General features: G+C 65.9%; 5 protein-coding genes across 5 annotated transcripts; 3 read left to right on the forward strand and 2 right to left on the reverse strand.

The window, feature by feature from the left end:
* The first annotated feature begins 246 nt into the window (after window positions 1–246).
* Window positions 247–1619, forward strand: TCAP (titin-cap). The gene is made up of 2 exons (XM_084222074.1): window positions 247–423; window positions 1052–1619. Exons 1-2 carry the CDS (start codon window positions 278–280, stop codon window positions 1305–1307), a joined length of 402 nt encoding a protein of 133 aa, XP_084078200.1. The 5' UTR covers window positions 247–277; the 3' UTR covers window positions 1308–1619.
* A 1193-nt stretch (window positions 1620–2812) lies between these two features.
* PNMT (phenylethanolamine N-methyltransferase) lies at window positions 2813–4984 on the forward strand. Its single transcript, XM_084222087.1, has 3 exons — window positions 2813–3093; window positions 3240–3447; window positions 4512–4984. The coding sequence occupies exons 1-3, from the start codon at window positions 2940–2942 to the stop codon at window positions 4945–4947; spliced, it is 798 nt and encodes a 265-aa protein (XP_084078213.1). The 5' UTR covers window positions 2813–2939; the 3' UTR covers window positions 4948–4984.
* A 926-nt stretch (window positions 4985–5910) lies between these two features.
* PGAP3 (post-GPI attachment to proteins phospholipase 3) lies at window positions 5911–11154 on the reverse strand. The gene is made up of 8 exons (XM_084222029.1): window positions 10948–11154; window positions 10189–10286; window positions 9959–10111; window positions 9325–9387; window positions 9114–9175; window positions 8178–8314; window positions 7030–7234; window positions 5911–6306 (listed from the first exon to the last, which is right to left on the reverse strand). Exons 1-8 carry the CDS (start codon window positions 11132–11134, stop codon window positions 6243–6245), a joined length of 969 nt encoding a protein of 322 aa, XP_084078155.1. The 5' UTR covers window positions 11135–11154; the 3' UTR covers window positions 5911–6242.
* A 1400-nt stretch (window positions 11155–12554) lies between these two features.
* On the forward strand, window positions 12555–23066 carry ERBB2 (erb-b2 receptor tyrosine kinase 2). Its single transcript, XM_084222447.1, has 27 exons — window positions 12555–12799; window positions 15298–15449; window positions 15529–15715; window positions 15899–16036; window positions 16123–16191; window positions 16827–16939; window positions 17015–17156; window positions 17232–17348; window positions 17850–17976; window positions 18057–18130; window positions 18212–18302; window positions 18925–19124; window positions 19218–19350; window positions 19442–19532; window positions 19615–19775; window positions 19861–19908; window positions 19987–20125; window positions 20214–20336; window positions 20415–20513; window positions 20604–20789; window positions 20867–21022; window positions 21111–21186; window positions 21272–21418; window positions 21506–21603; window positions 21678–21848; window positions 21976–22234; window positions 22332–23066. Exons 1-27 carry the CDS (start codon window positions 12724–12726, stop codon window positions 22658–22660), a joined length of 3702 nt encoding a protein of 1233 aa, XP_084078573.1. The 5' UTR covers window positions 12555–12723; the 3' UTR covers window positions 22661–23066.
* A 118-nt stretch (window positions 23067–23184) lies between these two features.
* Window positions 23185–25451, reverse strand: MIEN1 (migration and invasion enhancer 1). Its single transcript, XM_084222448.1, has 4 exons — window positions 25336–25451; window positions 24674–24771; window positions 24371–24447; window positions 23185–24148 (listed from the first exon to the last, which is right to left on the reverse strand). The coding sequence occupies exons 1-4, from the start codon at window positions 25422–25424 to the stop codon at window positions 24065–24067; spliced, it is 348 nt and encodes a 115-aa protein (XP_084078574.1). The 5' UTR covers window positions 25425–25451; the 3' UTR covers window positions 23185–24064.

Here is a 25451-nt window from a genome sequence, read left to right on the forward strand (position 1 = left end):
CCGTGGGTGGCACTGGGCTGGCACAGAGGTGGCAGGGAAAGGCCAGACGTGCCCTGGGCAGGTGCCAGGGCGGGTCCATCACGTTGCTGGCAGGGTCTGCCCCGCGTCCCCAAGGCGGGAAGGGGAGGGGACACACCCGTGGGTGCCACACACGTGTCCGAGGTGCCACCCCCGCCCCCGCTCCTTGGCAGCGCTGGGTGCCAGCGGCGCGTCCCAAAATAGCCCCGGCGGGGCCATAAAAGCAGAACGGGCACGGGGAGGGGGGGAAAGAGGCACCATGGTGGGCCCTGGCGTGGTGGGGGGCTCCAAGGGGCTGCTCTCGGCCCGCCTGGGCTGCCGAGTGCAGGAGGAGGACGTGGGCAGGAGAGAAACCTTCAGCGCCGAGTGGCTGGACCTGGAGCTCAGCTCCCGACCTGAGGAGGGGTGAGGGGCACGGCCAGGGGGGTCCCAGGGGGGTGCCAGGGGCACGGGGGGACAGCGGGGGCTGGAGGATTTGAGGGGCTTTTTGTGGGGATTCTGAAATGTGGGGTTTCTGTGGGGGTGTGGTGGACTCCAAGTGGCTCAAATTGTGGGGTCTCCAAAGGGGTTTGAGGGGCTCCAAGGGTCCCAAAAGATGGGGTTTCCATGGGTTTGTGGGGTGGTTCCAAAATTGGGGGTTTGGGGCTGTAGGAGATGCCAATGGGGTTTTGGGCAGCCCAGGGTTCCCAAGCTTGGGTGTTTCTGAGGGGGTTGTGTCCCAAATTAGGAGGTTTCCACGGGGTGTGGAGCGTTTCCAAGGGTCTCTGTGGGGTCAGGGAAGCTCCAGGGAGGTGGTGGGGGGTACCCAAGAGGGATTGGGAAGGTCTCAGGGGTTCCTGTGAGGAAATGGGGCTGGGGGAGGCCGGGATTTCACAAGGAACGTGGGGGTCTCCAGGCGTTTCCATGGGGCTGAGCTGGGACTTGGGGTGGTCTCCCAAGGAGCGGGGCGGCACACAGGGGTCTCCAGGGGTCCTGGCGGGGTGGGGCGACCCCGAAGGGTCAGAGCGGGGTGTGAGGGTCTCTCCGTGCCCAGGTGGTGCCGGCGGGAGGCGGACACGCAGCGCCGGGAGACGCTGGAGCAGCGCGGGGCCGTGCGGGTGCTGGAGCAGCGCTCGCCCTGGGGGCTGCTGCGGGTGGGGGTCCTGGGGCAGCCCCTGGCCCAGCACCTCCTGCCCTACGCCCGCACCTTCCCCGTGCCCCTCTTTGCCCCCTCAGACCTCCGCGGTGCCAAGGCGGGGATCCCCCGCACCCTCTCCCGCTCCCTCTCCCACGAAGCCCAGCGGGGCTGAGCGTGGCAGAGGGGCCGGGGGAGGTCGGGGTGGGGGGCAGGACGGTGATGTTGGGGGGCTGGGGGGACCCACGCGCCTGGGTCTGCTCAGCCGCTCCGAAAAGGCAGCACGAGAAGGAGGGGGCAGGTGGGGGTGGGCTCCCATTCGCTTGGGACCCCACCCCGCTGCGGGCGTGGTAGGGGCCGGTGGGGATGAGGACCCCGCGGGTCGGGGGGCTCCCGCCCTTCGGGGGGCTCCCGGCAGCTCCGGCGTGACTCAGTTTCCCTGGCGAAAAGAAGGGAATGAGAGGATGAGGAACGCTGAAAAACCCTGGGGGGAGGGGGGGATGGAGGGGGGTGGGGGGCTGCGGTGGGGTTGTACAAACCGTGGTCTTTGTACGGCAATAAAACGCCAACCTTGGCACGGCAGCGTCTTTTTTGGGGGGGTACAAGGGTGGGGGGCAAGATTTAGGGGGAGGTGGACTGTGGGTGGGATGGGGGAATGGGGGCACACGGGGAAACTGAGGCACAGCAGCTGGAGGGACCCGGTGTCTCATGGGACTGGGGGGGTCTGGGTGGGGGGGTTGTGCTTATATAACCCCCTCCGCATCGCCCACCCGGTGCCAGGTTCTGCAGTGCCCAGATTAGCTGTTCCCACTCCGGATCCCGCTGTCCCTGGGTCCCCGCCAGGCCCTGTCCCCTCCCCCGGTCCCATCCAGATCCTTCCTCCCAGGAGCCGCCTGTCCCTCCACCCTCACCCCCTGCAGCTCGGGCACGGGAAGGATTTGGGGTCTTACAACGCCCCCAGCCCCAAATGTGGGTCCCACCCTGCTCCTTATCCCGGGGTGCTGGGAGCACTGGGAGCACTGGGAGCACTGGGAGCTGGCAGAGGTGCTGCTGGCTCCTGCCAGAGCTGGGCTGAGTCCAGCAGGGGTGATGGAGAGCTCAGATGGGCCCCATCCCAATCCCTTCCCATCCCCATCCCAAACCCACATCATTCCAATGCTTTTCCATCCCAATCCCAATCCCAATCCCAATCCCAATCCCAATCCCAATCCCCTCCTCGTTCTAATCCCTTCCCATTCTCATCCCTGTCCCAATCCACCCAAATCCCTCCACATTTCCATCCCCATCCCATTCCAATCCTTTCCCACCCCCATTTCACACCATTCCTCTCCCTTCCCATCCCCATCTCATTTTTGCCCCTCTCCCAGTTCTCTTCCATCCTAATCCCTCTCCCAATTCTCTTCCATCCTCATCCTTCTCCCACCCTCTTCATCCTCATTCCTCTCCCAGTCCCTCTCCATCCTCATCCCATGGGACACTCATGAGCTGGGACAGCACAGGGGGGTCACAGCCGCATCTCGGGGTGGGGGGACAGAATCTCCCGGGCACAGGGACAGAATTCCTGGATGCCCAGAGCCCGGGAAGATCGGCAGAGCCGTTATCAGCTCCGGGATGGATCCGGCCGCGGCCCCGGGGCGCTGGCGCTAACCGGGTTAGGCGGGAAGGATGATGGATGGAGGGATGCGGGCTGGATGATGGATGGAGGGATGCGGGTTGGATGGATGGGGCCGTCGCGGCTCCCCGCGGCCCCCCCCGGGCCGGGCAGGGATAAAAAGCAGCGGCGGGACCGGAGCCGCAGCCCCTCGCCATGAGCAGCCCGGCCGCGCTCCGAGAGGGCTACGAGCACTTCGACCCCCGCGCGTACCTGCGCAACAATTACCTCCCGCCCCGAGCCGACTTCTCCTCCGAGGAGTTCGTGGTGCCCTGGAAGCTGCGATGCCTGGCCGAGACCTTCGCCAGCGGTGAGAGGAAGGCGGCGGGGACCCTCAGTGGGGTGGGGAAACTGAGGCACGGAGTACGCGGGGGCAGCTCCTCTGCTCCTCCCTGGTTTTCCCGGTCCCCCGGATTGTTGTGGGCATCCCCCCCTACATGTCCTGTTCCCTCCCAGGTGAAATCCGAGGGCGGACGCTGATCGATGTGGGCTCGGGCCCCTCCATCTACCAACTGCTGAGTGCCTGCGACCACTTCGAGGAGATCGTGGCCACCGATTACCTGGCGGTGAACCGGGAGGAGCTCGGCCGGTGGGCGCGGGGCGAGCCCGGAGCCTTCGACTGGAGCCCGTTCATCCAGCACGTCTGCAAGATCGAGGGGCGCGGGTAGGGCGGCACGGCGGGGCGCAGGGGGGGCAGGAGGGGGGTGCTGGGGTGGTTCCTGCTGGATTGTGTCCCCAAAATCCACGGGATCACAGATCCAGGTCCTTACAGATCCCTGTAGAACAGCATCCCTGAATCCCGTGGGATCACAGCCACGTTTTCCAATAGATGCTGAGGGGATCCCTGCAGGACCCTGCCACCAAAATCCCGCATCCCACATGCTCACAGACAGTGTTCCCAAATCCCATGGGTTCACAGGCCCTGTCCCTGCAGGATCCCAGCCTCAGATAGCCATGGAATCCTCCTGTCTCTGTGCCTGTGGAGGAAGGGTTGATCCCCACAGGAGCCTGTCCTTGTGGGTGCCCAGCTGATCCTGTTTCCAAATCCCTTTGGCTCTTGTGTCAGTCCCTCCTGGATGCCATTTCCCCACATCCCTGCAGCTGTGGGTTGATCCCCAGGAGATCCTGTCCCTTTGTCCCTGTGTGTGTTGGGTTTTCCCTGGTGCAATCCTGCTCCTGGGAACCTGTGGGTTCTGGAATGGGCATCCCACCCCAGGATCCCTGCAGGATCCTGTCCCCACATCCCTGTGTGTGTTGGATTGATCCTGTCCCCACATCCCTGTGTGTGCCAAATCAATCCCATCCCTACATTCCCCTGAGTGCCAGGTTGATCCCCTCTCCTTATCCCCATGGATACTGGATTGACCCCATCCCCACATCCCTGTAGACACTGGATTGATCCCAACCCCACATCCCTGCTGATACTGGGTTGATCCTATCCCCATATTCCTGTCTGGATCGACCCCATCCCCAAATCCCCATGGAGGCTGGATTAACTCCATCCCCTTATCCTCGTGGATACTGGATTGATCCCATCCCCATATCCCTGTTGTTACTGGATCGATCCCACTCCCACATCCCCGTGGGATTGATCCCATCCCCATGTACCTGTCTGGATTTATCCCACCCCCCCATCCCCGCGTTTTCGGGGTCAATCCCCTCCCCACATCCCCCAAACCCCCATCCCACTCCCCACCTCCCCTTTCCCCTGTTCCCCCCGCTCCTCAGGGAGCCGTGGCAGGACAAGGAGCGCCGTCTCCGCCAGCGTCTCCGCCGGATCCTCCCCATCGACGTTCACCGCCCGGAGCCGCTGGGAGCCCCGCTGCGGCCCCGGGCCGACGCGCTGCTCTCCGCCTTCTGCCTGGAGGCCGTGAGCCCCGACCGCGCCTCCTTCGAGCGAGCTCTGGCCCATGTGGGGACCCTGCTGCGCCCGGGGGGCCACGCGGTGCTGCTGGGAGCCCTGGGCGAGTCCTTCTACCTGGCGGGTCCCGCTCGCCTGCCCGTGGTGCCGCTGCAGGAATCGGACGTGCGGGAGGCGCTGGCGGCCGCGGGGTTCGCGCTGCGGGAGCTGCGCAGTTACGCGATGCCCCCCGCGCTCCGCACCGGCGTGGATGATGTGGACGGCGTGTTCTTCGCCCACGCGCAAAAACCGCTGGAAACATGAGGGGAATTCCCGGGAAATGCCCGGGAAATCCCACCCTGCCCGGCAGCCCCGAGGGTGGGGTGGGATGGAGTCAGCTCCGGCTGGATGGTGACAATAAAGGTTGAGGTTGTGGCAGAGGATGGTGACAATAAAGGCTGAGGTTGTGGCAAAGGATGGTGACAATAAAGGCTGAGGTTGTGGCACAGGATGGTGACAATAAAGGGCAGAGGATGGTGACAAGAAAGGCTGAGGTTGTGGCAGAGGATGGTGACAATAAGGGCTGGGGTTGTGGCACAGGATGGTGACAATAAAGGGCAGAGGATGGTGACAATAAGGTCTGGGGTTGTGGCACAGGATGGTGACAATAAAGGGCAGAGGATGGTGACAATAAGGGCTGTGGCAGAGGATGGAGGTGCTGAGGGCATGAGGAGGAGGCACATGGAGATCTGGGGGTGTCAGGGACCCCTGGGTGGGGGAGAATGGGGTGAGAGCAGGGTGGGAAATGGGGTGCAGGGCAGGGGGAGGATGGGATGGGTGGGTGGACTCTCCGTGGGGGGATTTGGGGCTTGAATGGGGGGCAGAGAGCAAGAACAGGGTGGGAAAGGGGGTGCAAGGCAGGTATGGGGTGGGTGAGGGGTGCAAGGTGGGAGGATATGGGGTGTGCTGAGGGGGGTTTGGGACACCTGGAGGGAATTTTGGGGCCCATGGGGTGGGACAGAGTGAAATCGGGGTGGGAAAGGGGTGCACTGTGGGGTGACAGCAGAAGGGAATGGGGTACACTGTGAGTGGGGGGACAGACACGGGGGCTGGGGGGCACAGGGTGGCCTCGGGGCAGGGAGGGGACACGGAGAAGGGACAAGAAGCCAGCAGTTCACAGATTCAACTCAGCTTTATTCACATCCCACAACACACCCAGGGAGGGGGGAATGGGGGGGGCACAGCCCCTCTGAGCTGGGAGGGGGCACAGCCAGCCCCAAGGCACCCACACAACACCCCCCACCCCACCCCTGCCAGAGCCCCCCCACGCACACAGACCCCCCCCCAAATCACCCACGTGCCCCCCAGCAGCCACTGTCACCTCATGGGGGGTCCCCAGCTCAGCACGGGGAGGGTTTGGGGGGGCTCAGCTGGACCCCTCTGTGCACCCCCCTGGGGAAATGGGGGGCACGGGGGTCTGGGGGAGTGAAACAAACCTCAGAAGGCAACCGGGGGGGGCAGGAGGCCGTGGCCAGGGGGGGCTGGGGGGTCGCTTGGCACAGGGCAGGGCACAGCCCTGGGGGGGGCACGAGGGGCTCTGCCCACCCCCCCCAGCAGCTCTAGTCCACTTTGAAGAGGTCGGAGTTGGCCTTCAGGAGGTAGAGGCTGTCATCCATCAGGAAACTGGGGGGACAAGGAGGGGGGTTTAGGGGAGCCTTGAACCCCAACATTGAGCACAGCAACCCGGGGTTCCCTCCAGCACCCCGATTTCAAAGGGAGGGGAGGTCTGTGCACGCCACAGGGACCAAGAACATCCCATGGGAAACTGAGGGGGTGCTGAGCACCCCAATTTCAACAGGGAGGGCTCACAGCACTCACAGTGGGGTCCCCAACACCTCAGCTTCGAGGCTGGAACTCCCAGCACCTCACGGAACACTGCAGGGTCCCTGAGCACCCCAATTTCAAGAGGAGGAGGCTGAGAACCCCACAGTCCTGAGCCCCCCAATTCCAAAAGGGGAACACTGAGAACCCCAGAGCCCTGAGCCCCCCAATTCCAAGAGGGGAACACTGAGAACCCCACAGCCCTGAGCCCCCCAATTCCAAGAGGGATCCCCCAACAGAGTCTCCAACACCCCCCAGACCCCAGCAGAGCCCCCAAATCCCTGGGGGGGAAGCTCTGCACCCCCAGACCACCCTGGGGAACACGGGGAGCCCCTCACCCCTATTTTAATTTTATTTCAGATGGGATGGGGGGGTAGAAGAGCACGTTGAGGGGGATGATCCCCCAGCAGAGCCCCCAAACCCCCCGGGGGGGAAGCTCTGCACCCCTGCACCACCCTGTGGAACACGGGGAGCCCCTCACCCCTATTTTAATTTTATTTCAGATGGGATGGGGGGGTGACTGACCTGTAGAAGAGCACGTTGAGGGGGATGGTCCCGATGTGCCAGAGCGCGTGGGCGTCCAGCACCCAGAGCAGGGGGGGGAAGTCGAGCAGCTCGAGCAGCGCCAGCGCCTGCAGCAGCAGCACCGCGGCCGCGCATTTCCACACGTGCGGGAGGCGCCGGCCCTGCCGCAGGCACCAGCGCAGCCACCACGCCACCGTCAGCATGCCTGGGAAAGGGAAAACACCGGCACCGAGCGCTGGGGGGCGGCCCCAGCACCGGGAGAACTGCGGGGGAACGGGGACAGAGCGGGGACAGTCAGAATTGCTGGGGGACAGAACAGAGGGACGGAGTGGGGGCAAAACTCTGTCGGAATTCCAGGGAAAACAGCAGGAGGATCAGGGACAGGGGGGTGCTCAAAGTGTGGTCAGTATTCCTGGGAAAATGGGAGAACAGAGGGACAGGGGAGTGCCCAAACTCTGAAAGAATTCCAGGGAAAACAGTAGGCATCAGGGAGAGGGGGTGCCCAAAGCCAGTCAGAATTCCTGGGGAAACAGAACACAGGGACGGGGGGTGCCCAAACTGTATTGGAATTCCTGGGGGAACAGCGGGGTAAGGGGTGTCCTGGGGGCAACCAAAGGCCAGTCAGAATTCCTGGGGAAACGGTGTGAGGGTCAGGGAGAGGAGGGTGCCCAACATTCCTGGGAAAACAGGAGAAATCAGGGACAGGGGGGTGCCCAAATTCTGTCGGAATTCCAGGGAAAACAGCAGGGGGATCAGGGACAGGGGGTGCCCAAAGTGTGGTCAGCATTCCTGGGAAAATGGGAGAACACAGGGACAGGGGGTGCCCAACTTCCTGGGAAAACAGGGGAAATCAGGGACAGGGGGGTGCCCAAAGCCTGTCAGCATTCCCAGAGAAATGGGAGAACAGAGGCACAGGGGGTGCCCAGAGTGTGCTCAGCATTCCTGGGACAAAACCCCAGCCAGAATTCCTGGGGAAACAGTGAGGATCAGGGACAGGGGTGTGCCCAAACTCTGTCAGAATTCCTGGGGAAACAGCGAGGGGGATCAGGCACAGGGGAGCTCAGGGATGGGGAGGGCACAGACTGACCCCTGACACAGCCCCAGTCCATCCCAGTGCCCCCCAGTCCCTCCCAGTGCCCCCAGCCCACCAGCAGCAGCGTTGGCCACCAGGTTGTAGCCGTAGTCGAAGCGCACGAGGCTCAGGTAGGAGATGTGGCCGGCGAGGAAGAGCAGGAGGAAGGCCCTGAAGATGCTGATTAAGGCCGGGCGCTGCAGCCCCAGCGTCCTGTGGAGGAGGGACACAGTCAGGGTCCTCCCAGTATGGCCCAGGGTCCTCCCAGTATGGCCCAGGGTCCTCCCAGTTGCTCCAGTGATGCCCAGTGCAGCCCAGTGGCCCCCCAATACATCCCCCAGTCTAGCTGTAGCCAGCCCCAGTGCCCCCCATGCCATCCCCAGTGCCTCCCATGCCATCCCCAGTGCCTCCCAGTTTGCTCCAGTGCCCCCCAGTCTGTCCCCAGTGCTCCCCATCTGCCCCCAGTGCTCCTCAGTCCCTCCCCAGCACCCCCAGTCCCCCCCAGTCTGTCCCCAGTGCCCCCCAGTTTGCCCCAGTCCATCCCCAGTGCCCCCCAGTCCATCCCCTGTGTCCTCCATCTGTCCCCAGTTTGCCCCAGTCCATCCCCAGTTTGCTCAGGTGCTCCCCAGTTTGCCCCAGTCTCCCCCAGCCTGTCCCCAGTGCCCCCCAGTCCATCCCCACTGCCCCCCAGTTTGCCCCCAGTGCCCCCCAGCCTGTCCCCAGTACCCCCCAGTTTGCCCCAGTCCATCCCTAGTGCCCCCCAGTTTGCCCCGGTGCACTCCAGTTTGCCCCCAGTCCATCCCCAGTCCCCCCCAGTTTGCCCCAGTCCATCCCCAGTTTGCCCCGGTCCATCCCCAGTGCCCCCCAGTTTGCCTCCAGTGCCCCCCAGCCTGTCCCCAGTGCCCCCCAGTTTGCCCCAGTCCATCCCCAGCCTGTCCCCAGTCCCCCCCAGTTTGCCCCAGTCCAACCCCAGTGCCCCCCAGTTTGCCCCAGTGCCCCCCAGTTTGCCCACCTGACCCAGCACAGGTACACGGAGTGCAGGATGACGGCTGAAGCACAGAAATAATCCAGTTTCTGTGGGATTTGGGACAGCTGAGCCGAACTGGCAGGGTGGGAAATGGGGAGGGGAGGGGAGGGGGGTCTGGAGCCTCCCTGGGGATTGGGGACACTCTGGGGGTGGCACTCTGGGGGTTGGGGACACGCTGGGGGTGGCACTGCCTCACCTCTGTCAGCGCCGTGTCCCTCGTGTGGAACACGGTGGACCAGAACCAGGCGTTTAAGGAGACCTGGGAAAGGGGAAATTTGGGAATTATCAGGAAAATCGGGGTCCCCCCGGGCCAGGCCCCCCTCATCTGGGGGATGAGGGAGCTGGGAATGGGGTCAGGGGGAGATGGGGGGGATTTGGGGGAAAGGGAGGGGGAGAGGGAGGGAAAATGGGGGGGGAGGGAAAGGGGAGGAGGAAAGGGAAGAGATTGGAAATGGGAGAAGGAGAAGAAAGGGGAAGGGAAAAGGAAAGGGGGAAAGGAACAGAAAAGAGAAGGAAAAGAGGGGGAAAGGAGAGGGAAAAAGGAGGGAAAAGGATGGGAAAAGGGAGGGAGAGGGAAGGGAAGAGGAGGGAGAAAACAAGGGAAAAGGGAGGGGAAAAAAGGGAGGGGGAAAAAGGGAGGGGGAAAAAGGGGGGGGGAAAAAGGGGGGGGGAAAAAGGGGGGGGGAAAACCAGAAAAGGATAGGAAAGAGGAGGGAAATGATGGGAAAAGGATGGGAAATGATGGGAAAAGGATGGGAAACGATGGGAAAGGGGAGGGAAACGATGGGAAAGGGGAGGGCAAAGGGAGGGCAGACGGCAGCAGGGCTCACCCAGGCGAAGGCGACGCAGGTGGGGTAGGTGGGGGCGGCGGGGGGCACGGCCGCCCGGTAGCGCAGCAGCATCACCAGGCTGGCCAGGCCGTTGAGGAAGGAGGCCAAGGCGGAGGCCGGCTCCTGGACAAACAGGAACCGGGAGAAGGGCCACTGGGGGGGGCCCGGGGGGTCAGCGGGCACGGGGGGATCCCCGTGTGCCCCCCAGCCCCGCCGGGAGCCGCGCTGACCTTGCCGTGGAACTGGGGCACGCGGTGCCCGCCCTGCTGGTACAGCCGCACCGTCTGCCACATGCACTCGTACTGGCACTCCTCCCGGCACGTCCAGCCTGCAGGGCACACACCAGTCTGCACCAGTGACTCCCAGTACGCACCAGTGCCTCCCAGTATGCAGCACAGGAGTGCCCTGGCCCAGCGCAGCGCAGGGAGAGCAGGTGGGCTTCACCCCCTGGCGCCCCCCAGCATCACTGAGCAATCTGGGAGCACACCCAGCTGTCATCATGGTGACCAGTAGCTCCCAGTATGGCCCAGTGTCCCTCCAGTTCAGGGATAGCCCAACACCTGTCCTAGCAAAGTCCAGTGTCCCCCCCAGTATGACCCAGTGACCCCACTTCATAGTCCAGTACGGACAGTGGGGCACTGGGGGAAACCACCATGACCCAGTATGGCCCAGTGACCCCCCAGTATGGCCCAGTGACCCCCCAGTACGGCCCAGTGACCCCACTTCATAGCCCAGCACCTCCCAGTATGGACCAAAACCAGCCCAGCAGCCACAGCAGGACCCAGTGACAACCAGTGCAGGCCCAGTGTCCCTGAACACAGCCCCAGTGTCCCCCAGCATCCCCCCGCGCCCCCCAGTTCGGCCCCAGGCCCTCCCAGTCCCCCAGCTCAGGGGCGTGGCTTCACAGGGGGCGGGGCCCCGAGAGGTGCTGCCTGCCCATAGGGGGCGTGGTCTCTGTCAGTCAGCCAATGGGCGCGAAGGGGCGGTACCTGTCAGGTCCATGTAGAGCGGCTGCCGGGCGCGGAAGTGCCGCAGCGCCGCCCCGGAGCAGTTCTGCCGCTCGCAGTGGCTCAGGCACTCCCGGTACAGCGGTTCCCGGTCCCCCTGCGAACCCTGGGCCGGGCCCGGCGCCGCCGCCGCCGCCATGAGAAGCAGCAGCGCGGCCCGCGCCGCCATCGCCGCCCGGCCCGGCCGCTTCCGGCCCGCCCCGGAGATGGGGCCGCGCGGGGCACTATGGGATATACCGCCCCCGCCGGCCGCGGGAGGTGATGGGATATACTCCCCCGAGCGGGAGGATCATGGGATATATCCCCCCGTGTGGGCCCTGCAGAGGCTCATGGGATATATCCCCCCGTGTGGGCCCTGCAGAGGCTCATGGGATATATCCCCCCGTGTGGGCTCTGCAGAGGATCATGGGATATATCCCCCCATGTGGGGGCTCTGCAGAGGCTCATGGGATATATCCCCCCGTGTGGGCCCCGCAGAGGCTCATGGGATATATCCCCCCGTGTGGGCCCTGCAGAGGCTCATGGGATATATCCCCCCATGGGGCCCGGGGATCCCGGGGCACTGCGGGGACCCTGCGGGGACCCTCCGGTGTCCTGCGGGGCTCGGGGCCAGTTCAGGGTCCGGGGGCAGCGCGGCCTGAGGAGCTGGGTGGTCCCGGCCGTGCGGGACCCCCGGCAGCGGCCTGGCCTGAGGTGACAGGGATGTGCTGCATCCCCGTTCCTGTCCCCGTGGCAGGCGGGACCCCAACACCGGGAGTCCCCTCTTTGAGCAGCCTCGGTGGAACATGTGGAAGCACAGACTGGGGTGACCAAGGGTACAGGGGGGGCAGAACCTGCCCCGTCACATCCTGGTCCCCATCCCAGCTGCTCCTGGCTCTGCCTGGCTGGGGGGTTCGGATGGGGTCCCCACCATGTGTGGGGTCCCCACCTGTGGAGGACCCCCTACCCCAATTCCCTCTGTGTGCCCAGGGCTGCAGGTGAAGGTGGAACAGGTGGGGGACAGGTGCCAGCTCTTGGTCACCCCGTGAGATGCTGCTGGACTGTCCCTGTCCCCCAGGACAGCCCCCAACCCCCTGCCCCATTCCGGGGTGCCAGCTCTGTCCCCCCAAACCCACGAGTGGTATTTCTGCCCCCTTCCCTCACACGGGTGACAGTCACAGCCCCAAGTGAAGGGTCAGGGATGGAGGTCGTGTCCTCCCACCCCCCATTCAGGCGACCCCCGCCCCTCGGGATCGCAGCAGGACCCCGGGGCTGGGGACCCCCCGGGGAACGGGAACGGGGCACCCCGGGATGGGGGGATGGACCGGGGGGGGGTCCGGGGTGAGGAGTTCCTGCTGCTCCGAGGGGGGGGAAGTGGGATCGGAGCCAGGGGGTCTCCTGGTAGTGGGGAGGGGGCACCCGCTGGCCCCGGGGATGGGAAGGGGGAGCGGGGGGTTCCTGGTGCTCCCCGGGGATGGACGGCGGTGATTCCCGGTGCTCCGGAGGACGGGAGGAGTGAAAGGGGGAGTCCGGGGCGGGACGTTCCCGGTGCTCCGGGAGGCTGGACGGGGTGGGGGGTGGGTGGGGGGGTCTGTCCTGGTCCGGGCCGGCGGGAGCGCGCGGGGGCGGCGGGAGCGCGCGGCGCGCCCTCGCCCGGGGCCGGGACCGGGATCGGGATCGCGAGGCGGAGCCCGGGAGCGGCGGGAGGCGGCGGCTCCGGCTCCGCAAACTTTCCCGGAGCGGCGGCGGGGCCATGGGCCGCGGCCCGCGCTGAGCACCATGATCGCGGCCGGGGGCTGCCTCGGCGCCGGGCTGCTGCTGCTGGCCGCCCTCTGCCCCCCCGCCGCCGCCGAAGGTGGGTCCCACCGGGGAGCTCCGGGGGGCACCGGGGACACCGGCAATCGGGGGGACTCCGGGCCGCGGGAGCGTCCCCCGCGCGGCGACTTCGCGTAAAGTTTTGCACGGCACCGAGCGGAACCGGGGGGCACCGAGAGGGCGAACCGGGAAAGGGGGGGGGGGGGTCACGGGGGGCGTGACCGAGAGGGCACCGGGGGGACATCGGGGGTGGGACCGAGTGGAAAACCGGGAGGGGACCGTGGCGGCCTCGAGTTGCGAGCGAGGGGGGCACCGGGAGTGGGACCGGGCAGCTCCGGGAGTGGGTTCGGGGGAGCACCGGACCGCGGGGTCCGGTGTGCACGGGGGCTGCACGGTTGGAAGTGACGGGACCGCCTCCCCCGGTCTCCCCGCTGTCCCCTCGGTGCCCGCCGCGGGCAGCGCGACCCCGGTGTCCCCGCGCCGCCACTGCCCGCCAGGACCGGGGGCCGAACTGGTGTATACTGGGAGGCGCTGGGGCCCAGCGGGAGGCCCTGCCCGCTGCGCCCCGGTCCCCCTGAGCAGGACGATTCCCGGGAGGGATTTAGGGGCTCCGGTAGAGCCCGGAGCAGGGACCCCCCCGCTGCAGCCGGTCCCAGGGCTCCGGTACCGCCGGGAGAAGCGGGAACGGGGGCCCCCAACTTGTGGGGGTTCCCTTCTCGTGGGCATCGGGAGGCTTCGGGGTGCGGGGCAGGCGCGGTGCCCCGCGGAGCGGCTGGCTGGCTGGCTGGGTGGGTGGGTGGGTGCGTCCCCGTCGCTCCCATCCACATTCTCGACGTGCCGCACCCAGCCCAGCCCCGGGGGGGAGCGGGGAGCCCGGCCCGACAGCCCCCGGGCCTCGGCCACGCACCGCGGCGGGGCTGGCAGGAGCGGGGCCAGCAGGGCATGGGGCTGGTGGCCCCAAAGTGGGCGCCGGCAGCCCCAAAAGTCGGAGCCTGCTGCCTCCCTCCTCGTGTTGGGGGGCAGCTCCAGCAGCGGGAGTTTGGAAAGTGAATGCTCGGTGTGAGGTGGTGGGACAGGGACGTGGGGACACACCGGGTGGCCTCCACTCCTGGCAGCCCACAGCTCACACTGCTTGGAGGCTCGGTGTGCGGCGAGCTCGTGGTTGGGGACACCCCGGTGTGTCCCCGTCGCCTGAGCCGCGGCTCAGGACAGCCCCGTGGGCACGTGGCTCACGGGCTTTGCCGGACACCCGTGGGCAGCCCAGGTGCTTGGTGGTGGCACCGCCCGCTGGAGTGAGCCAGGCAGGATGGAGCGGTCCCTGCCCTGCCCGGTGCCCAGCCGGGGAGCTGGGCGAGCAGACAGAGCCAAATCAATCCAGGGGGAACAGAGCCGGGATCCCCCCAGGATCCGTGCACTTGTCCCACCTGCCCTTTGCCCCGGGGAAGCCCCAGCACCCCGTGCCCGTCCCGGCAGGTGTGGGCACAGACCTTGAGCTTTGGCCGCCCCACACAGCGGCACTTTCCCTTCCGGGGTCCCCCCGTTTCACCCCGGTGGGGTGGGAGAGAGCCGAACCCCAGATTCGGGGGGGCTTTCTCCTTCCTGGCCGTATTTTCCCGGCTCAGAGGCCTCGGAGCAGGCGGGGGAGGCGAGTGCCAGCCGGGTCTCCCGGACACAGCTGCCCAGCACCGGGGGCTGTCACTCAGCCACCGAGCAGCCGGGGACCGGCGCACCGAGCCCCCACCCGACCCCCGTGTGCCCCCCTGCCCGTGCCGGGACGGGGCTGGTGGCTCTGGGAGTGACACCGAGGTGGCGGCGGGGTCAGCGCGGGGCTCGGTCTGGGAGCGGGGCTCGGTCTGGCGTGGGGGGTCTCTCCGGTGGGGTGTTGGGTGTTGGGGTGCCGGGGGCCGCGGGCGCGCCGGGGCTGGGCCGTGCCGTGCCCGCCAGCCCTACGTCACCGCTGCTCCCCAAACACGCCCGACCTGAAAAGGCGGTTCCAGCCGGGAGCGGGCGGCCGGGGCCCTGTGCCACCCGCGCCCGTGACTCACTCGCCCGGGGCCTGGCACCCAGGGCGGGCTCCCGCGCCCCCCGCCCCGCCGGGATGCCGCGGGGATGCTCGCCCGGCCGGCAGCCCCCCACAATGGGGCCAGCCGGGCCCCGCAGCCGTCGCCGCTCAACAATCGGGTCTTGTCTCGGCGTGGGCAGCGCATTCCTGCCCGCGGCCCCCGCTCCGGCCCCGCGGCTCTGGGGGTCCCAACCCAGCCCCCAGCAGTCCCCGGCCCCCGCCGCGGGCACGGGGCGACACCGATCCCCGTTGTCCCTCGAGGGGCGCCCGGTGGCGGAGCGGGAGCAGCTTTGCTGAGTGCCGGGGTGGGAGCCGGGGGAGCCACGGTCCAGGAAACCCATCGGAAGCTGTTGGGAGCAGCCCCGGAGATAAACGGCGGCTGCCGCATCCGCGGCGTTTCCTGCGGGAGCTCCCTGTGTGTCCCACGGGGGAAGAGGAGGAGTCGGGGACCCGCTGAGCCCCCGCTGTCCCCACAGTCTGCACCGGCACCGACATGAAGCTGCTGCGTCCCTCCAGCCCCGAGAGCCACTACGAGACCCTGCGGCACCTCTACCAGGGCTGCCAGGTAGTCCAGGGCAACCTGGAGCTCACCTACCTGCCCGCCGACGCCGACACCTCCTTCCTTAAGGTGCGCAGCGGGAAAACGCCTCGAGGGGGGGAAGGACGAGGGTCTGGCCGGGCCCTCACCCGTGTCCCCCCCATGGCAGGACATCAAGGAGGTGCAGGGGTACGTGCTGATCGCGGAGAACCAAGTGAGCGGGCTGGAGCTGCAGAGCCTGCGCATCATCCGCGGCACGCAGCTCTTCCAGGAGCGCTACGCCCTGGCCGTGCTGGGCAACGCCGGCCCCGCCGGGGCACCGGGGCTGCGCCAGCTCGGCATGAGGCACCTCACAGGTGGGGAACCCCTGTCTGGGGCTGCTCGGGTATGTGGATTGCTGCTCCTGCAGTTGGGAGCTGCCAGCTCCGGTCTGGGGTGGGTCCCTGTCCCCGTGATGGGTCCCCACCCAGGACGGGGTGCTCCCCAGGTCCCCACGGGGCTGCAGGTCCGTGCTGACCCCCCTACCTGTCCCCTCACAGAGATCTTGAAGGGAGGGGTGCTCATTGAGAGGAACCCCGAGCTGTGTTTCCAGGAGACCATCCTCTGGAGCGACATCCTGCACCGGCACAACGAGTTCCGTGCCGACATCCAGGTGGAGACCACCCGCACCCGCAGCTGTGAGTGGGGGGTTTGTGCTGTCAGGGGGTGCTCTGGGGGTTCCAGCCCCTCCTGGCACCCCCTGCTCACTCCTCCCCCCGTGCAGGTCCCAACTGCCAGGCTCTCTGTGCCGAGGGGCACTGCTGGGGTGAGAGCAAACAGGACTGCCAGACATGTGAGTGTGGGGCCCACAGAGGCTCTGACCCCCTCCTCAGAGACCCCCAAAGCCTCTGGGAACCTCTTTCCTTCCCTCTGTATGCCCCTGCTCCACTGATCACCACTTGGCACCCAAATCTCTGTCCCAGGGACTCCCTGGACATTCTGCTTGCACTCCCAAATTGTTGCCCTAACGAGCACTACTTGTCACCTAAGTCCTGTTTCCAAAGACCCTCTTGACCTTCCATTTGCCCCCCCAAATCTCTGTCCCACTAACCCTTATTTACCACCTAAATCTTGCCCCCAGAAGCACCCTGACTTGTTTAGCCCCCAAATCCTTGTTCCACTGAGCCCTACATGGCACCCAAATCCTGGTCCCAGCCATCCCCTAAAATCCCTGCTCTGGGAGCCCCCCCTTACACCCCAAATCCCTGCCCTGAGGACCTCTTCTTACACCCCAAATCCCAGCCCTAGGAACCCCCACTTGCCCCCCTAAATTCCTTTCCTACTGTTTTTATTTGCCATCTGAATTCCCACCACCCAGATTTTTACCCCAGAAACGCCCTTACCCTCCAACCCCTTATCCTGGGGTCTCCCCCATTGCCTGGAGGGGGGAATCCTTGTCCCCAACGTGTCCCTCTGTGTCCCCTGCAGTGACCAACAGCATCTGCCACGGCTGCCCACGCTGCAAGGGCACGAAACCCACGGACTGCTGTCACGAGCAGTGCGCCGCCGGCTGCACCGGCCCCAAGCACTCCGACTGCCTGGTGGGCATGGGACGGGGACACCGGGGGTCCTGGAGGGGGGACAGGGGTCTCACACAGCTGTGTCCCCCTCCCCAGGCGTGCCTGAACTTCAACAGGAGCGGGATCTGCGAGCTGCACTGCCCCCCACTCGTTGTCTACAATTCGGACACCTTCGAGTCGATGCCCAACCCTGACGGGCGCTACACCTTTGGTGCCAGCTGTGTCAGCCAGTGTCCCTGTGAGTGACAGCCTGGGGGGGTGCAGGGGCAGCCAGCGTGGCCCTGACCCCCCCACTCCTGCCCCATCCCTGCAGACAACTACCTCGCCACGGAGGTGGGGTCCTGCACCCTCGTGTGCCCCCAGAACAGCCAGGAGGTCACGGTCAACAACGTCCAGAAGTGTGAGAAGTGCAGCAAACCCTGCCCAGAGGGTGAGAAACCCCCCCTGGGGTTTGGGGGGGCTCTGGGTGCCCTGGGGATGTGGGTGAGCAGCCCCCAGGGGATGGGGAAGGGGGGCTCTGGACACTGCAGGATTGTGGATGAGCAGCTCCTCAATGTCCTGGGGGGCTCATGGGGTTCACAAGGTTGTGGGTGAGCAGCCCCCCAGTATCTAGACAGGTCTGGGGACCCCAGGGGTGCAGGTGAACAGCCCCCCAGAGTGGCTCTGGGGACCCCAGGGATGTGGGGGAGCAGTCCCCTGGGGGCTGGCAGCACTCTGAGAACCCCAAGGGTTTTGGTAAGCAGCCTTCCCAAGCCTTGGGGGGTTCTGGGGACCCCGGGGATGGGGGTGATCCATCCTCAGTGCAGCTCTGTGCACTCCAAGGCTGTGTGGGGATGCTGCTGTGCCCTGTGGGGGTATCTCCATGGCTGGTGGGGCAGTGTTTTGGGGGGCTCAGGGGTCCTGGAAGAGCACCCCTGCCGTGCCCCCCCAGTGTGCTACGGGCTGGGAGTGGATTTCCTGAAGGGCGTGCGTGCCGTGAACGCCTCCAACATCCAACACTTCTCCGGCTGCACCAAGATTTTTGGGAGCCTGGCCTTCCTGCCCGAGACCTTCGCTGGGTGAGTGGCTGATTCCCCTCCCTGAGCCCACTGGGGACCCCCAACAGGACCCCCCCCAACCTCCCTCCCATCCCTGGCAGGGACCCCAGCACCAACACCCCACCCCTGGACCCCAAACTGCTGCAGATCTTTGAGAGCCTGGAGGAGCTGACGGGTGAGAGCTGCGGGAGCTGGGGGGGATCGAGGGCTCTGGGTTTGGGGGGGACATGAGGGGGTGACACTCAGCTCCCCCCAGGCTTCCTCTACATCGCAGCCTGGCCACCTGACATGAAGGACTTGGGAGTCTTCCAAAACCTGCGGGTGATCCGGGGCCGGGTGCTGCACAAGTGAGCAGGGACAGGGGCGTGGGGGGACACGGGGACATGGAGGGATGGCAGGGGACACACGAGGGGACACGGGGACATGGAGGGATGGGGGGGACACACGAGGGGACACGGGGACATGGAGGGATGGGGGGGACACACGAGGGGACGTGGGGTGATATGGGAACGTGGGGATGCAGAAGGGATGTGGGGAGATGCAGGAGGACACATGAGGGGACACATGAGGGGACATGGGGATGTGTGGAGGGACACAGGGAGTCACAGAGGGGACACGGGGACATGAAGTGACACGGGAACATGGGGATACATAGGGGATGTGGGGAGATATTGGGGCACAGGGGGACACAGAGAGACATGGGGGGGTGCAGGGGGTTGTGGGAACACACGGGGAGATATGGGGACATGGGGGGACACGGATGACAGGACATGGGGGGGATACGGGTGGGTTGCAGGGGAGACATGGGGGGGACCCAGGGGGGCACGGGCATGAAGGGGCTCACACAGGCTGCAGGGGGACACAGGGACATGAAGGGACTCACACAGGCTGCAGGGGGACACGGGAAGGACACGGAGGATGTGTGGGGACACGGGGCCAGGCGTGTCTCACCCGTGGGTGTCTCGGCAGCGGCGCCTACTCGCTGACGCTGCGGGACCTGGCGGTGCAGGCGCTGGGGCTCCGGGCCCTGCAGGAGATCAGCAGTGGGATGGTGCTGGTGCACCACAACCCCCAGCTCTGCTTCCTCCAGAAGGTGCCCTGGCACAGCATCTTCCGTAACCCCCGCCAGCGCCTCTTCCAGACCCACAACAAGCCCCCCGAGCAGTGCGGTAAGAGGGGTCCCGTGGGGGTGGGGGAGAAATGGTGATTTCCCCCCCCATTGCTGACAAAACCCCCTGGTGCTGATGGTGCCCCTCCTGCAGAGAGAGAGGGGCTGGTTTGCTTCCACCTCTGTGCCCAGGGGCACTGCTGGGGCCCCGGCCCCACCCAGTGCGTGGCCTGCGAGCGGTTCCTGCGCGGCCAGGAGTGCGTGGCCTCCTGCAACCTCCTGGATGGGTGAGTGGAGACCCTCGGGAGTGGCAAACAGAGTCCCCACACACCCTGCAGGGTGAGGCTGGGACCCCATCCCTGCCCCTTTGCCCTGCAGAGCCATCCGGGAACACGCCAACGGGACGCGGTGCCTGCCGTGCCACCCCGAGTGCCAGCCCCAGAACGGCACCGAGACCTGCTTCGGATCGGTGAGCACAGGCACACGCACTGGGGGGGACGAGGGGGTGCTCCCAGACACCTGGGTCCCTCAATCCAGCCCTGTTCCTGCAGGATCCAGACCAGTGTGTGGCCTGTGCCCACTACAAGGATGGCCAGCAGTGCGTGCGGCGCTGCCCCAGCGGCGTCAAGGCCGACGCCTCCTTCGTGCCCGTCTGGAAATACCCGGACGAATTCGGCGTGTGCCAGCTCTGCCCCACCAACTGCACCCACTCGTGAGTTGGGGGTCCCTAGATGAGGAGGGGGTGCTGGCAGCTGCAGGGGGCTGCTGACAGCAGGGGGCTACACCTGTGTCCCCAGGTGCACGATCCGGGATGAGGACGGATGTCCCGTGGACCAGAAGCCAAGGTAGGGGTGTGCCTGTGTTGTGCCACCACCACGCTGGGTGCCGGGGGTCCCCCACATTGATGGCCTCTTGGCACGCAGCCAGGTGACATCCATCATTGCTGGCGTGGTGGGGGCTCTGCTGGTCATCGTCCTTCTCCTCATCACCGTCATCTGCGTCAAGCGCCGGCGGCAGCAGGAGCGCAAGCACACCATGAGGAGGCTGCTGCAGGAGACCGAGGTGGGGATCTCCCGGGGGGCAGGAGGGGACCCTCGGTGCTTGGGAGGGATCAGGAGCCTGGCCCCCCTCACCCCTCCGTGCCCCACAGCTGGTGGAGCCACTGACGCCCAGCGGGGCCCTCCCCAACCAAGCCCAGATGAGGATACTCAAGGAGACGGAGCTCAAGAAAGTGAAAGTTTTGGGTTCTGGTGCTTTTGGCACCGTCTATAAGGTGAGAAGTGGGGACAGCACAGCGGGACGTGACCCTCCCTGCTCTGCATCCCCTCACCTGCTTGTCCCCACACCTCAGGGCATCTGGATCCCCGATGGGGAGAGCGTGAAGATCCCTGTGGCCATCAAAGTCTTGCGGGAGAACACGTCACCCAAAGCCAACAAAGAGATCCTGGACGTGAGTGTGGCCACGACACTGGGGGGGAACAGAGCTGGCAGCGGCCCCTGCCCACCCTGACCCCCACCCTGACCCTCCTCCTGCCCACAGGAGGCCTATGTGATGGCAGGGGTGGGCAGCCCCTACGTGTCCCGACTGCTGGGCATCTGCCTGACCTCCACGGTGCAGCTGGTGACGCAGCTGATGCCCTACGGCTGCCTGCTGGACTACGTGCGGGAGAACAAGGACCACATCGGCTCCCAGGACCTGCTCAACTGGTGTGTGCAGATCGCCAAGGTAGGACAGGGCACCTGGGCAGCTCTGGGAGGGGTCCTCGGGGAGACCAGGGACAGCTGGACATGTGCCACCTCCAGGGGATGAGTTACCTGGAGGAGGTGAGACTGGTGCACCGGGACTTGGCCGCTCGCAACGTCCTCGTCAAGAGCCCCAACCACGTCAAGATCACTGACTTTGGGCTGGCCCGGCTGCTCGACATCGACGAGACCGAGTACCACGCTGATGGTGGCAAGGTAGGGTGTGGGGACTCAGGGACAGTGGTGCTCCCCTCGGTGACAGCCACCCCCTGTCCTGCTCACCTCTCCATCCACCCTGTCCCAGGTCCCAATCAAGTGGATGGCGCTGGAGTCCATCCTCCGCCGGCGCTTCACGCACCAGAGCGATGTCTGGAGTTACGGTGCGTCAGGGTGTCCCTATCTCGGGGGATTTGGGGGGGTCCCAATGCACTGCTCACCCCCACACCTGTCCTCTGTCCCCTCCAGGTGTCACCGTGTGGGAGCTGATGACGTTTGGGGCAAAGCCATACGACGGGATCCCTGCCCGGGAGATCCCAGACCTGCTGGAGAAGGGCGAGCGGCTGCCGCAGCCACCCATCTGCACCATCGACGTCTACATGATCATGGTGAAATGTACGAGGAGGTGACACGGGGACAGGGAGGGGACAGGGCGTGCTGGCACCCTGCTTCCAGCCCTGATGGCACCCGGCTCTGCTGCAGGCTGGATGATTGACTCCGAGTGCCGGCCCAAGTTCCGGGAGCTGGTCACCGAGTTCTCCCGCATGGCCCGCGACCCCCAGCGCTTCGTGGTCATCCAGGTACGGAGGTCCCCAGGGTCCTGTCCCCTCACTGGTGCCCTGGGGCGAGCACTGACCAGTGTGACCCCCCCCAGAACGACCTGGTGGGGCTGCCTGGCTCCATGGACAGCACCTTCTACCGGGCACTGCTGGATGAGGAGGACATGGACGACCTGGTGGATGCTGAGGAGTACCTGGTGCCTCACCACGGCTTCTTCAGCACCGACACCTCCACCACCTACCGCAGCCGCATCTCCTCCATGCGGGTACGTGGGGAGGGCTGGGAGGGAGCTCCCAGTGCTGGCACAGGCATGGGAGTGACCCCGTGCCACATCTGGGATGGTCCTTGAGGTGGGCTCAAGTGCCCAACTCGGTGTCCTCTCCCACACCCAGAGCACGGCAGAGTCTCCAGCCAAGGTGGAAGAGGGCGAGGGCTTGGCCTCCTTCTCCTTCCCTGCCCAAGGCCTGGCAGAGGGGCCAGAGGGCCCTGTCCCAGAGGTGCCAGATGGGGACAAGGTGGCCCTGCAGAGCCCCCCGGGGCGGGAGCCTGGGACCCTGCCCCGGTACAGCGAGGATCCCACCGGGCTGACGGCCAAGGATGGAGAGGACCCTGAGTGCTTCACTGTCCCAGCCCCCCACAGCACCATGCCAGGTAGGGAGGGCACGGCCGGACCCTTGGGGAGGTGGTGGGGGACGTCTGCCTGTCCCATGACCCCTGGGGGGTCCCTAATATGTCCCTCACCCTGCAGAGTACGTGAACCAGGCTGGGGAACGCCCGCCCCGCGCCCCCCCATCCCCGCCGGACAAGCCCAAGGGGCACCAGGGGAAGAACGGGCTCATCAAGGACCCCAAGAACTCCTTCCCAGGGCCCTTTGGCCACACTGTGGAGAACCCCGAGTACCTGGCACCCCACGGCACCCCCACCCCTGGCCCCTTCAGCCAGGCCTTCGACAACCCCTACTACTGGAACCAGGACCCTGCCAAGGGTGGTGGCCCCGAAGGCGGCCCTGGCACGACGCCCACGGCCGAGAACCCCGAGTACCTCGGCCTGGCCGGCCCCGACGCCACGGCCGTGTAAGAGAGACCCCCCAACTTCACCAAGGCAGCTCAGGGAGGGACGAGCCACAGCTGTGGGGCTGAGGGCCCACCCCTCTGCCCAGAGGTGGCACCGCTCACGGCGGGCTGGGAGAGCCCAGGACGCTGTGGGACAGCGCGGCAGCACAGTGGGGACACAAGGGTCACCCTCGGTGGCACTGGGGACCCACGAGCTGGGTGGTGCCCAGAGCAGCCCAGGGAGCTCGGAGCCAGCAGGGCCTGGAGAAGGACAGACCCTCTGCCATCCCCCCATCCAGGGCTGTCCCAGTGCCTGGGACATGTGGACTTGCACTGAGGGCAGCTGGACTGAGAGCAGTCCCGGCTGCTCCGGGATTCTCTGGAAGCACCGGGATGTATATTTGACAATTGTACATTGGTTGTTTTTTCTACTCTCGTGGTCTCTTTGGTTTCTTCTCTGTCGGATCCAGCTCTGTCTCCCAAGGACAAACATGTCATATCCATTCCCTTTTTCCTTCTTTTCCTTCTCTCTTGCCCTTTTCCCTTCTTTTTTCCCCCTTTCTGCCTTCCCTTTCCCCTTTTTCCTTCCCCCTTTTTTCTTTTTTCTCCCTTTTTCCTTCCCCATTTCCTTTCCATTCCTTTTTCTGTCCCTTTTCCCTTTTCCCCTTCCCTTTTCTGCTTCTTTCTACTTCCCCCTTCCCTTCCTCTCCCCTCTGCCACTCCCCACCACTTGCCTGAAGGACAAAATCCCTGATCCCAGGCAAACTCCAGGACTCCCCCATTCCCAAGGGACACCAGAGGAGCCACATTCTCCATCCTTTATTCCACCCAGGCCGTTGGGTTTATACACAGTATAGAATAAATAGGGGACCCCCCCACCCCGAGGCCCAGGGCAGGGACATTCCAGGCAGGAAGCAGGAGCTGGGAGCCTGGGAATGGGCAGGGGGGATGTGAACACACCTCTGGCTGTGGGGCCAGGCTGGGGTTCCCATGGCCAGCCCTTGCTCTGGATTAAACAGTGCCAGAGGGACTTTAATCATTAACAGATCCCAGGGAAGTTACAGCCAGTGGATTCCCCTTGGAATGAACCTGCTGGGAGCTGCTCCAACACCCAGCCAGGCTCCCCATTCCTGGGAGAGCCCCCCCAGATTCTCAGGGGGTGAGGGAGGGGAGAGGCCAGCACAGAGAAATGGGGGTGCCAACCCTGTGCCCCTCAGGGAGGTGCAGCTGATGAGAGGGGGGGAAGGCAAAGGCAGGTGGGAGACCCCCCCCAATCCACAGCTACACCCCACAGCAGGTCGGGCAGGGGACACAGTGATCCCCAGTGCCACCTGTGCCACTGTGGGGGTCCCCAGGAGGCTCCTGAGCCCCCCCAGTGGTGCAGGATTTAAGGAAGGCAGCGTGGGGGGGCCCTGCTGTCCCTGGGGGGCTACAGGATGACGCAGGGGGGGCGGCTGTTGGTGATTTTCTCCAGGGGCTCCCCATTGCGGGCTCTGCGGATGGCCTCGATCAGCTGGGGAGACACGGAGGTGACAGGGACAAATCCTGGCCACGCTGAGGATCTGCCCCTCTGTCCCCTTCCACCCTATCCCAGCAGGACCTGCAGAGGGTCCTGGCAGGGTGGCAGGAAGGGGAGCAGCTCCAGAGGGTGACAAAACAACGATCCCATCACAGGAGGGGCTCCCTGCAAACCGAACACCCCCAGCCCAGCCCGGGACCCCCCGTGGGTACTCACATCCTTCTCATAGGGAAAGCCCCCATTCTCCAGCTTGGAGAACACCAGCTGCCCGTTGATCTCGATCTCAAAGGCACCTGAGGGCACACACAAGGCCCAGCCATGAGCTGTGTCCCCCCCAAAACCCCCCGTGGCATCCCCTGCCCCCAAACCGACCCCGCTGAGGGGCAACAACCAGGCTACCACCACCCCCCCTTGGACTTCCACCCCCCAAACCCCCAGCAGGGCCCTGGGGGTGCCCTGGGGTGTCCCCCCGAGGCTGTGGGGGTGTCCCCCCGGGGCCCAGCTGCTGTGGGGTCTCACCGGTGCCCCCCAGGCGTGACTCGATCTCGATGTCGGGGTACTCGTCCCGCACGGCGCTCGCCAGCTCCTGGTAGGTGGCCTCAAACCCGCAGGGCTCGCTGGGGAGGGGGGAACTGCCTGAGGAGGGGGCACGGGGACCCCCCAAACCCTCCCCGAACTAAGGAGCCCCCCCAGGCTGTCCCCTCATAACAGCTCTGCTGCCTCCTGCACCCCCAATTCCCAACGCCCTCCTCAGGAGCCCTCCCACACCCCATGGCCCCTCAATAGCTCCTCAGCCCCCCAAATCCTCTATAACCTCCTCAGAGCCCCCCAAATTCTCTATAACCTCCTCAGCGCCCCAATTCCCCACCCTCAGAGCCCCCCAAATCCTCTATAACCCCTTCCTCAGCCCCTCATTTCCCCTATAACCCCCCAATTCCCCACCTTGCAGAACCCCTCAACCTCCCTACACCCCCCTCCTCAGCCCCCCAACCCCTCTAGATCCCCCTCAGCCCCTCCCTTCTCCCTCCAGCCCCCTCCGTGCCTGAACCCGCCGCACGCCTCACCCCAGTTCTCCCAGTTTGTGCTCCCGGTGCCGCTGCGGGCCGCCCCCCCCCCCAGTACCCCGGCTGGCTCCCACCCCCGGGGTCCCCTCGGTTCATCCTCCCCCGGGGTCCCCTCACCAGTACTCCACCACGATGCGGACCCGCCGCTCGGCCCCGCTCTCAGCCCCGTTCCCGTCCCCGCTCGCGTTCCCGGTCCCGCCGCTCATGGCCCCCGGTGCCGCCGCGCCGCCGCT

This window comes from Fringilla coelebs (genome assembly GCF_963513975.1).
Source record: "Fringilla coelebs genome assembly, chromosome: 27".
Taxonomy (NCBI): Eukaryota; Metazoa; Chordata; class Aves; order Passeriformes; family Fringillidae; genus Fringilla; species Fringilla coelebs.

Coding starts and splice junctions, on each gene's coding strand:
- PGAP3 (XM_084222029.1), bottom strand. CDS start 11,134: ATGGCGGCGCGGGCCGCGCTGCTGCTTCTCATGGCGGCGGCGGCGGCG. Junction 10,287..10,947: donor GCTCTACATGGACCTGACAG/GTACCGCCCCTT, acceptor TGTGCCCTGCAG/GCTGGACGTGCCGGGAGGAG. Junction 9,388..9,958: donor CCTGCGTCGCCTTCGCCTGG/GTGAGCCCTGCT, acceptor CCCCTTTCCCAG/GTCTCCTTAAACGCCTGGTT.
- TCAP (XM_084222074.1), top strand. CDS start 278: ATGGTGGGCCCTGGCGTGGTGGGGGGCTCCAAGGGGCTGCTCTCGGCC. Junction 424..1,051: donor AGCTCCCGACCTGAGGAGGG/GTGAGGGGCACG, acceptor CTCCGTGCCCAG/GTGGTGCCGGCGGGAGGCGG.
- PNMT (XM_084222087.1), top strand. CDS start 2,940: ATGAGCAGCCCGGCCGCGCTCCGAGAGGGCTACGAGCACTTCGACCCC. Junction 3,094..3,239: donor GGCCGAGACCTTCGCCAGCG/GTGAGAGGAAGG, acceptor GTTCCCTCCCAG/GTGAAATCCGAGGGCGGACG. Junction 3,448..4,511: donor TGCAAGATCGAGGGGCGCGG/GTAGGGCGGCAC, acceptor CCCGCTCCTCAG/GGAGCCGTGGCAGGACAAGG.
- MIEN1 (XM_084222448.1), bottom strand. CDS start 25,424: ATGAGCGGCGGGACCGGGAACGCGAGCGGGGACGGGAACGGGGCTGAG. Junction 24,772..25,335: donor CGCATCGTGGTGGAGTACTG/GTGAGGGGACCC, acceptor CCCCCTCCCCAG/CGAGCCCTGCGGGTTTGAGG. Junction 24,149..24,370: donor GCTTTCCCTATGAGAAGGAT/GTGAGTACCCAC, acceptor GTGTCTCCCCAG/CTGATCGAGGCCATCCGCAG.
- ERBB2 (XM_084222447.1), top strand. CDS start 12,724: ATGATCGCGGCCGGGGGCTGCCTCGGCGCCGGGCTGCTGCTGCTGGCC. Junction 17,977..18,056: donor CTGCCCGAGACCTTCGCTGG/GTGAGTGGCTGA, acceptor CATCCCTGGCAG/GGACCCCAGCACCAACACCC. Junction 19,533..19,614: donor CCGAGACCTGCTTCGGATCG/GTGAGCACAGGC, acceptor CTGTTCCTGCAG/GATCCAGACCAGTGTGTGGC.